The sequence below is a fragment of the Gallus gallus genome, chromosome 10 (genome assembly GCF_016699485.2).
Source record: "Gallus gallus isolate bGalGal1 chromosome 10, bGalGal1.mat.broiler.GRCg7b, whole genome shotgun sequence".
Lineage (NCBI taxonomy): Eukaryota > Metazoa > Chordata > Aves > Galliformes > Phasianidae > Gallus > Gallus gallus.
Window position 1 is genome coordinate 1,523,737 of NC_052541.1, and position 14,832 is coordinate 1,538,568.

At 44.4% G+C, this 14,832-nt stretch overlaps 1 protein-coding gene across 13 annotated transcripts in view; it reads right to left on the reverse strand.

Moving 5' to 3' along the window:
• MYO9A (myosin IXA) overlaps positions 1-14,832 on the reverse strand; it is a 166,117-nt gene that overhangs the window by 95,855 nt on the left and 55,430 nt on the right. For 10 of the 13 annotated variants that reach the window (XM_015279074.4, XM_040706566.2, XM_015279071.4 and 7 more), the window contains 5 exons: positions 13,489-13,551; positions 8,951-9,050; positions 6,334-6,390; positions 3,208-3,308; positions 633-759 (listed from right to left, as the gene is read on the reverse strand). In XM_015279074.4, the coding sequence (XP_015134560.2) occupies positions 633-759; positions 3,208-3,308; positions 6,334-6,390; positions 8,951-9,050; positions 13,489-13,551 (448 nt within the window). The remainder of the gene's footprint in view (positions 1-632; positions 760-3,207; positions 3,309-6,333; positions 6,391-8,950; positions 9,051-13,488; positions 13,552-14,832) is intronic. The other 3 variants (XM_046899222.1, XM_015279070.4, XM_015279073.4) reach the window with 2 other exon arrangements.

A 14,832-nucleotide genomic window follows, 5' to 3' on the forward strand; every position in this document is an offset into this window, starting at 1 on the left:
CTTCTGTACAGGCTCTTACACAGCGAAACAACAGATGGCATCAACAGGTCCAAACCAGAACTAGATAAATGCAAGTCCATAAACGAGTACCAAAGGGAGCAGAGTGAAATGCACCCTGCAGCACAGCCACCACAACCTCTGCAGATGGTGACAGAGGGACATCAGACAACAAAACACAGCGAGTTCACCCAGAACCCACTACTGCCACTACCTGGAACAGCAGAGTGGGTTGATGGCCTTCTGATTCCCTGAGTAGTTTCTTTTTCTACTACTGCAACAGATTTCAGGAGCATTGGGGAATTCTGGTGTGGGAGCTGATGGCTGGCAATTGAAGAAAATACCACGAGGAATGGCAGGTTTCAGTCCCATCCAGAACTTGCTAGCAATCTTTCAAGTTTTAATCACAGAAACACCATTTTCAGTCAGTTATGCATAAGTATACTGGAACTGATGGTTAGGGAGAAAAAACTTTACATTAAAAGCCTCGTAAATAAAAGTCTTCATAACTTCTTACAGGAAAACACGAACGGGCTATATTAACATAAGACAATCTGCCCTCCAGTGAAACTAGAAATAAAAATAAAGGTAGCTCATTAGATGTCAAAGCTACGTGACAGAAAGCAAAGGCTCACCTCCAGCAGGTCTGACACGATGGGCAGTATTTCAGGGTTACAAATATCGATGGAGTCATCCCGATAGGTCTTCTTTTTGTAACGGATGTTACCCAGATGTAGTATTGCAGACAGGAGAGAGAAAATCCTAAAGAAAAGAGACAGATCTCATTTTTACTTTGTTGGCTTGTCCGTTTCTCCTTAAACCCAACGAAAAAGCAAACAACGCGCTCGGTGTGAAACCTGGCTGCAAACCTTTGCCAGTCATTCATCAGGATCCCATCACCATGAACACCGAAAGGTGATAAAAACTCATTCAAATACTGTTCTCAGTACATCTCTTACAGTACTTCATATCCTGCCCTTTTCTACAGCCCCCTTGACCTCCAGATATCCAAGTGCCATCTTTCTATTTGACTTATTCCTCTCGTTTTCTATTCTCCTCTCTTATGCCAAGAGTTTCTCAAAATGAGGCTTAAAACAAGCACTCACTTCATTATTATTTTTTTCCATTTACTCAAGTACCAAACTTGCATTGATTCAGCCTTTTTGAAAAGAATTCCACAGTGATTTTCTTGGACTTGAGAAGATAATTCAGGTCACCTGATTCTCAGCCTGAAGTTCAACATAATCAAACCCATGGTTGCAAAATGGCAGCCCACATAACAAGAAAAAGAATGAAATCCAGGAAAAATCACAGCTGACTTCAGCTCTGTACTTTATTTGTCCTTCTGGGGACCTAACAATCATTGAAATTGCATTTGATTCCTTGCCACACCACCAGCCTGTCTGGACAACACAGCATCACCTCTCCAAGCCTGTCCTTCATTACTGTAGAATCATAGAATGGCCTGGGTTGAAAAGGACCTCAAAAATCATCCAGTTTCAACCCCCTGCTATGTGCAGGGTCATCAACCACCAGACCAGGCTGCCCAGAGCCACATCCAGCCTGGCCTTGAATGCCTCCAGAGATGGAGCATCCACAGCCTCCTTGGGCAACCTGTTCAGTGCGTCACCACCCTCTGAGTGACAAATAAAAATGATTACGCAGTAAATCAAAATCCTGAATTTACACGGATATCCTACTCAGTTCAGCCCAGACACTTACCCACTGCTTTCCTCTGCCAATTAAATTACCTCACTGTATGCAACCCTGCACTGCACACAGGCTTTAGAAAACCCTTGTCACTGCAACTTGATTCCTGCTGTGTAATGAGTCGCCCAGGGCAGAACACAGGAAGCAATTTAGTTCTGTGCTGCCCTCCTCACTGCTGCAGCATCTGTCCCGAGTGGGATGCAGTGGCATCAGTTCAGGGAGCAGTAATGCATCGTGATGCTTTCAGGAGAACGTCAATGTACACTTGATGCAAAGCAGATAGATGTGAAAAATAAGGACGTATGCTGATGTATACAGCAGAGTGACAGTAAAAGTGTGATTGCTTGGATTTATCTATCTGTGTGGAAAGCATAGAGAGAAAGCAGCATTGATTTCATCGTTTGTTAATGCTTGGGATAAGGCATGAGCTTACGAAGAAGATTCTCAGGTAGGTGAAACAAGTTCTTACTGGAGCAGAAAGCAAGATAATGTTTCACTGTAAAGGAATTCTAACTGCTGGCTCAGAAACTTGTTAAAAAGAAAGAAAATCCACGCTTAAAAGAGCAGGAGGTAATGGTAGATGTGGCTTAAATGCCATCTCCTGTAGGTGATGAATAGGGTTTCAAGCGCCATTAGCACACAGCAAAAATTCCCTGCTCCTCCATAAACCTCCCAGATCTCAGAAAAAGCAACCGGGTTCATTAAATCATTGTTTGAACAATTTTACCCAGAAAAGCACCAGCTTTCTCACTGTGTTCCAGCTACTGATCTGCCCTTCAGCAATGCTTATGATGTCAAAAACAATACTCCCCCGAAGATCATTCATCAATACATTTTTCTTCTGAGCCTGTTTCTAACCTTAGTAACATATTTGTCAAGTTCATTCAGACCTACTCAAGACTTTGGAACAATGGAATCAGTCAATGAAGAAATTGCTTTGTGGTTTAGTCAAGGATGTAAATAAAGCACGTCATTCCTTGCAATTGGCAGAAGACAGAGTTGCAATCCAAGTTTTTGTTGCAACCCAAGTTTTCAACCAGCATTTGCACGGTATTGGTGAATGAAGGGCTGTTGGAAGTGAGTCTAAAAACTGGCAATTGGATGGAGAAGGATTAGATGTGATGACCGGCTTTCTGATTCAACTAGGATCTGGATTCACTGCATGCAGAGTACGACTATTCTGAACAGTTCACATCCAGATGCCAACTTTTTGCCAATATGCATAGAGACCTCAATGAAGGTCATTCATTAACATTAACGAAGGGCATATTTTGCTGATATCTTGCCATCGTGATTATTCCTTCAGTGTCCGAACAGTCATTGTGTCATCAACCCTTCCCAACAGACTGGAAGGTTATTCAGTTACGTTAGCACAATCTCACTGATTACAGGGATCATTTTTATGTTATATATCACTATCACATAAATATATAATGTACTTGGTATTAATACAATTCATTAATATAATCTCCTAACTGTTAACGTGGAAAATAAACTCACTGTCTGCGAGTCTTGGGAAGGAAGCCCACCATCTCCATGGCGAGCTGCAGGCGCTCAAAGTCGTGCTTCAGGTCCTCCCCTTCAACGGAAAAGCAATCCTGCTGGGTTCAAAGGGAAAAATTAAGCCCTGCAACCGAAGCCAGAACAGGTCCAGATGGCCAAGTCAGCACTTCATAAATATCATCCCAGGATCTCCACGCTTTTATCGGCAACTAGAACATTTCCAATCTGGCTCTGGGAAACGAGATACGCAGGAGGCCTCGCTAATGTGGATGGAGAATAACAGTGGTTAATTGACCCTGACACCCACCCCCTTGGATAGTGCTCTGAACCCTGCTCCAGAGCAAGAGGGAATTCACGGCACCATAGCAGGCAGAGCAAGAAGTGCATACGCAATGCAACAAAAATCCACGATTAGCTCTGGAGGTAAGGCAGAAATTTTTCTTCTCCAGTATTGGAAAGAGGGCACAAACTGAAGCTGTCTAGGAAAATCAGCTTTTCAACAGTCTGCCTACAAGCAAACCAAAGTGCAGTTTTAAATACGCTAACTATTTGGCCAGAAGTGTGGACAACAAGCATGCAGAAAGGCCATGAATTAACCACAGTGTGCACGTTTCCAGGCAGTTTAGTCCACGTTGTGTCCTGGCTCCTTTAAGTAAATAGGAAGAATTCTGTTTTAAAATACTTCAAAATCAAATGTATAGAGTTCTATGTAATCAGCGAATGAAATGCTGCATAAGAAAGGGAAAGTCTCACATCTTTTCCACTAACTTTATTCAAAATATCAGCATGTTTTTATAGGGAATTTGAATCCACTACTTCTATCTCCGAGCAGTTTAACGTGCCACAGCTGAATGCTTTAGTTAGCCAGATTCCTCCCAATACTTAGGGAACAGAGTTAAACTAATCCTCCTTAAACAAGTAAATAAACCAGTAGTGCCAAGGACCTCGTGCATGCTTTGACTGACATTGGGTCCCCTACGGATTATTCATTATTCACAGCTCAGATTTTATACGTTTTCCTTAAAAAACTCCCAGACTCCAAAATTATGTGACTGCCTGTCATACAATATAAATGCTGTCTTAAACCTCAAAATATTTACTAACACTTCAATGGAGACTTTCTACAAGTTAGTCCACTACACTACTACCTACTATTAAATAGTAGGACAACCCAACTGTGGGCTGACTGGCATCCCCAGCCATTACAAATATGCTGTGGGTAACGTGAGAACTTTTCACACCCACTAAGGCAGGACCTGGAGTCCCGAAGGACCAAAAAATGCATCCACAAATTCTGCAAAAAAGCTTTTTAAAAAACTTTTTAAAGGGGTGACAAGTGCCACTTTTACTGGCCATCCACATTCCAGGAACCCATTTCATTTTGTGGCATTGTTCACCCAAAATAATTCACAAGGCAACAGTGAAATACCACAGCTGACTCACAAGCAGTGCAATCCACGCCAAAGGCATTTAATGAACAATTTACATAACAATTGCCAAAGTCATTAGTTTGCATGGAAAAGCTTTTTGCAAATTATCTACTTAAAAGCAGATGCACTCCATAGCGGTTCAGTTCTGTGTTAGGTATTGTTTCCTAATGGATTTTATATACATACATACATACATATATACATGTATGTATTTTTAAAGCATTCGTGTATAAATAATATGTATTTTAAGGAGTATATATATATATTTTACAGTGTTTCAATGCTTTTAAAGCAACAAGTCCCCTTCTTACTATCAGCCAGTTGCAGCAATCCATGGACTTCTGGGAAAAGCTCAAAGAAGATATAATGGGGTTTCGTTATAAGCTGGAAGTGTGCATAAGGTAGAGCCTGTCTCCTTCGTTGTCATCTCATGGAAGAAGAAGGCCAGAGGATGCTTAAGAGTAAATCATCCCGAAAGCCAGGACGTGATCTGCCATGAGCGGCAGGGAAAACAGCCCTGAGCAAAATAAAACACCAGACAGACAGCCCAATTGTAAGGGGTTTGCTATGTGAAATAAGGAAACAAACCAGGGTTTGGTTTTCCTGGCATTTCTCCACTTGATCATCCTAACCCACTCCTAAAGCAATTCAAGTCTTTGCAACTCATTTTGGTATCCTGAGGCACGCAGGGAAGCAGCCCTATGTTCTCATAGGACCTCACGAGGATGCCAATACCGTATCTGATGCCTTTAAACTCTGGGAGGCTAGACTCCCTCCCTCTCCTCCTCTTCTAACAAGGGTTTGCGGCTGAAACCTTGTTAATACGATGCCTATATGGCCACAGAGAACAACAGCTCCTTTCCACATCACCTCATCTTCCAGATCTCTTAGCTGGGTGCAGCAACCCTTACATGCATGGCAGAATTAGCTGGGACAACATGCAGCCAGCTGGAAACATGCTTTGTGGTGCAAGACAACCCGACACAGACCAGCACAGGGACACATCTGCAGGCCACACCAACCCAAAGCACACCAATGACCAAAGCCACAGCCCCTGTCTTGCTTGCAAAGGAGCTGGGGAAGGGGTGAAGCAGCGCGGTCTCTTTCTTGAATAGATCCATTTGGAAAGGACAGCAGAACTATTTTCGGAGGAGGAATTGTTTGCATTCTGAGCAATAGGAGGATCTGATTGTCTCGCAAATGGCCGATGGGGTGGGTTTGGTTTTGTCTTCCTTTTTTCCTGGAAGTTGGACAGCAGGTACACTGCTACAACCACAATGAGCTGATGCGAAACAAGCCAGCTCTCAGTGCTTCCAGAGCCTCATTTGCAGTTCTATCAGGCAGCCATTTCAATTTTCACAAAGCTGCTGCCTCACAAATGAATCCGTAGTAGCCAATTCACATAAAACAATGTGTATTGTGTATCAAGAAAGAGCTACTATTTGCAAAAACTAGATGACCATATCCAAACCAAACTGCTGAAGCTTTCCAGACAGAAATAAGCAAAAAAGGATAACAGAAAGGGCGTCTGTACTGTCACCAACTAACACACAAGCAACACCAATGCAGGGCAGGGGAGAGGATCAGCAACAGGTTAACATTCATCTCTGCCCATGTCCCAGCGTGCCTCGCCAAAAAGTGAGCAAGAGGAGCAGCCCTGCACAGCCCCGAGGACGCAGGTACTCGTACTGACCGGCTCAGAGTCATAGCAATACTCATCCCAGCTCTGTCTGAGGGGTTTCTTTGTCATCTGAAAGCAAGGCAGACCCAGGTAAGTAGCATTCGGACCCAACATGACTCCCACCACCAGCTCCTCAGAAAGGGAAGTGATGCTGACCTCACAAGTAAAAGAACTATTATTCTGCATAGTCGTTCCTGATCTATTTTATCAGCATAAAGTTAGATTTATAATTATTTCACATCTACGATGCTCTGATTTCTGTGTGGTGTTTTCAAGTGGGGATTTCCCAAGTTCTAACCTAAATGAATTGAAGCGAATTGGACTTCCATGGTTGGAAAAACCTTTGCTTTACCTACAGCCAAAGAGCTGTTTATGCAGAGTTGCACTGACTTCTGTTTCTGCACCGAACTTTTGCTCCGGACACGTACACGCACTGCAAAACTGTGATTCTTTCACTAAAAAACACCAGCTTCTCTCCTGAGTCCTTGTCATTTTCCTGTCAGACAGTGAAGACTTGAGAGGACTCATCCAGGCTCAGGACTCAGTACTCCTGAGGGGAACACAGACGTGGCACCGGGGCTGTGGATTCCATTAAAACAAGGATCTGATCCTGCAAATTCCTTATTCCAGTACGGATAAACATGAACATACAGCACAGAAATCATTCAGCGAGTTCCTCGATGACTCCAATCATGAGTGGGAGGGGGATGTTTTAAAAAAACTGAGCAGATATTTTAAGGAAATCAGCTTTTAAAAAGAAACCATTTTTTTCAACCTGCTCTCTGCACTTACAATCAACAGAGCATTTTGTTGAAGTACCTGAATAGATTATTCCTCATCTGCAATGCAAAATACACTTTTATTTTGCATAACAATGTGAGTTGAGGAACCTGGGAGAAACCAACTAACTCAAGGACCCAGCGGGGCAGAGATTGGGGTCTGGCTCAGTATTGCACAGCTTTTAAATTTTAGTATTTAATTTTAGTTACATACTTACGTTCACTTCTGGGTTTGCTCTCTTTCCATTTCAGAAGACTGAGATTTCTCCCAGACACACTGAAGATGTTACTGTGAATGCTCAAGGTTCATTTTAGTACTTCCCCCTTTTATGTTCACAGTTTCCTTCACCATTCTTCCACTACTACTTTTTCCATCTTTCTCCTTATTTTCCTTTTTGTCCTTTGCCTACAGGACATGGGAAGGCTGTAGCTGCACTGTTAGGAAGCCAGGCAATGACCTCAAGGAGCCACTATCCCATAGCTGTCAGCATTCACTGGTCTAACACAAACACTAAATGCAGAGAAGTGATTATAATCAGAACACTAAAAGTCCTGAACGTCACTGCTCTCCATACACTCCGCTCAGGTAAGCCCAGAGTCTGCTTCCATCACCCACTGGATGAACCTCAGCATCCTTCTGTGGCCTACTTGCCTACAGCAGCATAATTTCATTACTTAATTCAAATATTAACGACCCTAAACGCTAAGATACTATTAAGTAAAAGCAAAGACTATAATTAGAGGCGACGTTTTAGGCTAACAGGGAACTATCAGATTGCCCAACAAAATCTGTGAATCTGACAAAACATTCCATTCCAATTATCCTGGCATTTGGAGCTGCAGAGCTGCAGCACAGATGGTGGCAGAGAACACACCACGTTCTCCAACCTCTGCACTGCTCACGGACCCAGGAGGCACACAAAGAGAGAAGGCAGAAGCCTAAACCTCTTAGCATGCTCTTCATTTGTGCGGATTTCCCAGTCCTGCTACAAGTGGGTGGCAGTCATTAATAGCACAATATATTTTGGCTTTGAAAGCCCACTTTAAACATCTTTAAAGAGCCCTGGGTGATTTACAGAATATTACAGAATTAAATTATACTTCTAGAAAGACCAAAGGCAATTTGTGTTGCACAGTGCACATGAGTTGCTCTCCAACTTGCAGGTTAAATTTCTCTTCATGGCTAACCACATTTCAAGCCAAGACAATTGCAATTACAGTTAAAATAGAACCTAATTACTGCTCCATCTCATCCTACTCCGTTAATTTCATTTTTTGAGCAAAAACCTGTAAATTCTGTTTACAAGTATCAACACGCAACTGCATCGTAAGCATGAAGTAAATTAGATCTCCTGAAGTACGAATTGAATTGGCATTGATAGTACCTCACACGTTCTGAATCCCCACATTTTCAATGGTTTCCATGTCTTCATTTACATTAAACTTTTTGTGTTGTTAAATGTAAAGGCTCGTGCTGACAGCCAGCCATAAAGAGACAGAATTAGGACTACAACCTGCATGGCATCACACATTTTTCTTTTGCTCTTCTCAGCAGCCACACGTTAATGCCTAAATATTCATACAAAGGTAGATCCTTACTGTTTCTCCCTTGTTTGGCTTGTGGCTTTTGTTGTCTATTTACCATAACTCCACTCAGGGGACAGAAAATGGGAAACACTGATGTTTTTCATACTAAGAAGTGCTCAGATTGCCAATGCAGGTTAATTTACAGTGACGGACTGCTGCCTATAGAGCGCTGAAACAACCCATATTTATCACTGCACACACGGATGCTTATCAGTGGTGGAAAAGGCAAGATATTGCCAGTGCCACCAGTAGAGTAATCCCACCTGGTTGAGGTAATGATACTCCTCAGGCTGCTTAAGATGAAATGCCGATCTCTCTTCTTCGCTCGCTCCTGCCAGGAGGTAATAAAATACGTGGTAGTTCCTGGTGACAAAGAAAAGGATGTTAAACTTGAAAACAAACTGCAGCATTGAGTAGAGAAACACATATAAATCTTGTAGCTTCACATTCCAGCTTCCCAGCTCAAACCTGCGCGTACAGTTTCAGCACATAAGCATGGAAAAGTCCCATGCTTTTTAGCTATTAGGGCAACTTCAAATGCAGTTAGAATTCTAGGGGATGGAACAACAAAATACGAAGCTAAAAAAGACATGAATCTGGAAAAGATAACAGTCACTGAGTCCCATGTCACCAAAGCCTTCCGAATAAAAGACAAGCTCAATCTCTGTCACCGTTCTGTATTGGTCTAATCTCACACTGATGCAGAAGGAGATGAAAACGCTCTGATTTATGAAGTTTTTTGTAGATTCATCACACAAACAGAAATTAAGGCCTTGTGCAACAACTAGACTGCTTAATACTGAGAGTGGTATTGAAATGGCCTGAAAGCACTTTGCAGTGATGCAAGAGATTAAACCAAGTAATGGAGAGCGAGATTCTCCTCTCTATCCACGGACACACACCTCCAGGAAGAGATTTCAGGAGTTCCTGGCTGACATCATTGTGTTTTCCTTCAGAAACACATGCAAGGAGGGGCTGGGGAGCTGCCCTTGATGTTAACAAGTGGATAGACAGTGAGGAGCTGCCTCTGAAAACGGCCATGATCAGTTTGAGAGCTTATGGATTGAAATTATGGACCAGATCTACGGAGGAGATCTTGTGTTCAGAGTCTACACAGGCTGTCAGAAAGAGAGGAGCCTGCTGACAAGGCCTCCTTGCTTCAGCTGCAGGAACAGTCACGCTCACACGCTCTCATTCTGATGGGGGATTTCAACCACCCGGGTATCTGCTGGGAAAGCAACACATCAAGTTGCTCCAGGAGACTCCTGGAGTCCATTGAGGATAAACTCCTGGTTCAGGCGTCAGACAGACCGACCAGAGGAGAAGTGTTACCAGACCTGGTTCTCACAAAGAAGATCATGACCAACATGGCTGAACAAGGACCTGGTGGTCAGGCTGAGGGACGAGAAGGAAATATACAGGCAGTGCAAGCAGGGATGGCTGGTCTGGAAAGAATACAGGGATGCTGATGTGATCAGGGAAAGCCAACGCGTAGATAGAACTGAACTTGGTGAGGGGTTCTACTCATATGGTGGTCAGAAGAGACAGGCAAAGGAGAGTGTACCTCCTCTGGTAAATGTGAAGGGAGAGCTGGCTTCAACAAACATGGAGAAGGCGGAGGTACACAGTGAGTTCTTTGTCAGCCTTCACCGGCAGTCAAGCTTCCCACGTCTCTCGCATCCTTCAACCTCTAGGAGGGGGTTGGGAGAAAGAAATCCCTCCCACTGTAAGCAAAGAGGAAGTTCAAGACAACCTCATGAGAATGAACATTTTCAAGTGCATGGGGCCGGACAGTATGCATCCCAGAGATCTGAAGGAACTGTGTGAGCCGCTCTCCATACGTGAAAAGTCATGGCTGTCAGGCAAAGTGCAATAAGTGACTGGGAAAAGAGAAACATCCCTCCCATTTTTAAGAAAGAGAGAAAGAAAGACCCAGGGCACTACAGACCAGTGGAGCTTCACCTCTGTGCCTGGGAAGATCATAGAAGAGATCTTCCTTGAAGACGTATGTTAAGGCACGTCAGAGATGAGCAGGTGATCCAAGACAGCCAGCATGGCTTCACCAAGGGCAGAACGCACCTGACCCATCGGGCAGCCTTCTGTGATGGAGTGATGGCATGAGTGGACAACAGAAGGGCGGGAGATGTCTTCTACCTGGACCTGTGCAATGCCTTCGACGTGGTCTCACACCACATCTTTATCTGTAATGTGTCAAGATATGGGTTTGAAGGGTAGGCTACTCAATGTACGAAGAACTGGTTGGATGGCTGTAGAGACTTTTGGTTAATGGCTCTACACCCAGCTGGTGTCCCCCAGGGGTCTGTCTTGGGACCAGTGCTCTCCAACACCTTTATCAGTGACATAGTGGGATTGAGTGCACCCTCATCAGTTTGCTGACGGCACTGAGCTGAGTGGTGCAGTTGATAGGACAGAAGGAAGGGATGCCATCCAGAGGGACCTTGGGGGGCTCACAGAGTGGTCCCATGTGATTCTCATGAGATTCAACAAGGCCATGTGAGGGTACTGCACTTGGGTCAGGGCAATCCTGGGTATGAGTAAAGATGTGAGAAGATCTCCCTGAGAGCAGTGCTGTGGAGGAGTTGGTGGTTCTGGTGGATGAAAGGCCGCACACGAGGCAGCAGTGTCCATTTGGGGTCTGGAAAGCCAACGGCATCCTGGGCTGCACCAACAGAGGGGTGGCAGCGGGCAGGGAGGGGACTGTCCCCTCTGCTCTGCCCTCGTGAGGCCCCACCTGCAGGACTGCGTCCAGGCCTGGGGCCCCCAGCACAGGAAGGGTGCGGAGCTGCTGGAGCGGGGCCAGAGGAGGGCACGGAGATGCTCCCAGGGCTGCACACCTCTGCTATGGAGACGGGCTGAGGAGCTGGGGGTGTTCAGCCTGGAGAAAAGGCTGTGGGGAGACCTCATTGCGGCCTTCCAGGACTTGAGGGCAGCTTATAAGCAGCTTGTAAGACTGACTTCATACGGTCTGATAGTGATAAGAAAAGGGCAAATGGTTTTAAACTAACAGAGGGAAGACTGAGATTAGATATTAGGTGTAAATTCTTTACTCAGAGGCCATGGCACAGGCACAGGCTGTGCAGAGCTGTGGGTGCCCCATCCCTGGAGGTGCTCATGACCAGGCTGGATGGGGCCCTGGGCAGCCTGATCTGGTGAGGGCAACTAGCCCACAGCAGGGGGGTTGGAGCTGGAGGGGCTTTGAGGCCCTTTCCAACACAAGCCATTCTGTGGTTCTACAACTTCTTGAAAAACCTTCAATTCTCATTTCTACTCAAATATTCAGAATACTTGAATAATAAAACCACTCCACGCAATACTCATCTGTTTTGCTTCAAAACAACCATGACATGGATTTAATACTAACAGCATAGCAGTATTTCTAAAACCAAAACTTTGGTTTATTCCAAGAGAAACCAAGCTTAATTATTACAGCAACTAACACCGCATTTGTCAAGTCTGAGGCAGTCTGTGCCATCTCACTTTGGGAACAATCCATCAACATTAGAGAAAACTTCTCACACGGCATCTATCCCCAAAAGAGAAACGCAGAAGTGCCAGTTATTGAAATACAACAGGTGATGGAAAGTTAGAACCAGCACATTTGTTACAGTCAGAATAACTATTGAAGAGGACATAGCAACTAATACATTGCAATTAGGAAGCAACAGTTTGCTTAAGTTTGTTGTCTATATGATCTTAGCTTTTTCTACAAGCCCTTCTAATATTTTCAATGTGTTTAAGAGCTGTAAAATAGAATTAAAATATCATATTCTTTCCCAAATTAGATATTAAGTAGTTTACAAGCTGTGTAAGAATACAAATGGTATGACATTAATCATATAGACAATGGAAAATGTAAGTCAAGGACTGCTAATAAAATAATGACTTCTCTTTTCCCTGGGTAGTACATTCCTCCCTGAACAGGCAGCAAGATGGCAAAAACAGGCTTCTATGGCCAGACAGTATCTTAGGAAACAAAATCTGAAGTTAGAGAGACTTCAGTACGAAATTATGAATGAAATATATAAAAATCAATACAACAAAAAATAATAAAAGTAGTAACAGTAAAAAGTGCAACGAGGAGCATTTTGGTTTTGAGCCTGCAGCTTCTGATACACCTTCCCCATCACCCAGAGCGTGCTACCAACTAACCCAGGTGCAGCCTCCTCCATCTCCTGGTCATAAAGGAGTATCGGGTCCCAGAGATGACCAAACCAGGAGCGCTTGGTGAAGATTCAATGCAGGTCTTGTTATGAGCTTCTATCATTTTGATTTGGATCAGTTCTGCGTTTGACGTGATCAGGACTCTTTTTTTGGGTGTGGAATCTCCATTCATGGAGATGTTAAACTCCATCTGGGCACGGTCCTGGGCAACACTCTAGGAGTCAGGGCTCGAGGAGGGGGTTGGATCATATGGCCCCCAGAGGTCCCTTCCAGCCTAAACCATTCTGTGATTCTGTGATACAAGGACTGCTTCTACCCTTTAAGTCCACACAACATTGAAATGCAGAACGTCCCACAGCTGGAGCCTTGCAGCCCATCAGCAGAGCACCCTGCATGCTTGCTCGCTGGTGCAGCACATCCTAGCAGAGCTTTCAGAGTTTCTGCTTTCCCCTCCATGCCAACAAGGCACAAAACATAAATACAGACTTTATCTGTAAAGCACGCAGTTAGAAGCATGAAAATCCCCATCCCCCTGCCAGCCCAAGCAGGGATTGAAGCCATCTGCGCCACGCTATCAACACATTCAGGAGGCAGAACCAAGTGAAACACAGGCACCTACCGTTCGTTGTGCTCCTGGTAGACGAGCCTGGACTTTTCCAGCAGATACTTTTCAACATAAGCTCTGGAAGAAGAAATAAAAGCATTATTCATTGACCCAATATTCAACTTAAATGAACACAGCTTTACTGGGACTTTGCAGTTTTAGTACACAAAAAAAGCTTCAGCCTTGTTTCACTTAGTTATATAAATTTCTTCCTCGGCAGAACAAGCCCAATATTATGTTTGGCTTTTGAGGTTTTTTGGTTTGATACAAAGCCAAAACTAACTTGGATATGAAAAACATGATCTCAGATGAGCTAGCCTATGGGCAGGGAGCGCAGGGGGAAATTTTGACAGAAACTAAGAATCTCTGATACCTATTTAATCCAAAGCCAGCAACATAAAATTGCTTGCAGACAGAGATTTGTGCACAAACCCTCCTTCAACCAGAAACGCATCTGAGTGCACAAGTTTGCAAGCTAAGATTTAGCCATGGATTCAATGCCCAAATTATCACACTCTCTTCTCCAACAGCCACTCTGCAACAAAAGCTTGGGTTATTAACTTGTGCTTACGGTCAAAACCCAGACAACTGCAGAGGCTTCGTACTGGAGTTGACATTTTATCCTAACAGCCTCCACAATGAATTAATTTCATGTATATATTAATAACTTCACTAGCTAAAACAAGCTTCGACATGTTTGTTGCTGTTGTTGGGTTTTTTTCCTCCATGCAATGCTAACCAGTAATGATAGCGATGTGGAAACTAGAGCTATAATTGCCAATGTTGATGATGTAACTTGACACACGGAGGCAGAGGCTGGGCTTTTCCAGCCGCCGACCCACAGTGATGTGGCACTGACAGCAGCCACGTGCGAGCTGCAAACCCAAGGAGCTCTGGATGCGACGGGACAGCGCGGTGCCCAGCGTGACCCTCAGGTGGGGAGGCAGAGCCGGGCATTATCTGGGAGTAGTTCTCCTGGGGGCAATTTTCAGCGATTCTCCTCTACCTTCACCAAAAAAATAAACCACCTGGCCGTGCCCCAGAGGGTGTGGGATGACCCTTGGGGCAGTGCTTAGGAGAGCTGCAGGAAATGGCACATCCACCCACCTCAAGACTCCCCTGCTGCACAAGAGGAGTAGCGAAAGGCAGACGGGCTGCAGCAAGCACTATTATTCCTGGACGTGATGTGCACCAGGAAGTTTTTACATTTATTCCCTACGAGGAAGCTGAGAACAGCTATGGATATTCCTCTCTGTTTAAGCTCAAGTATAAGTTCCCGTTTTACCAACTTCTGAAGCCAAGGCATGAAGCTCCCTGCAGACTCAGAGAACAGATGGGGTGCTGAGCAAGGCACCAGCA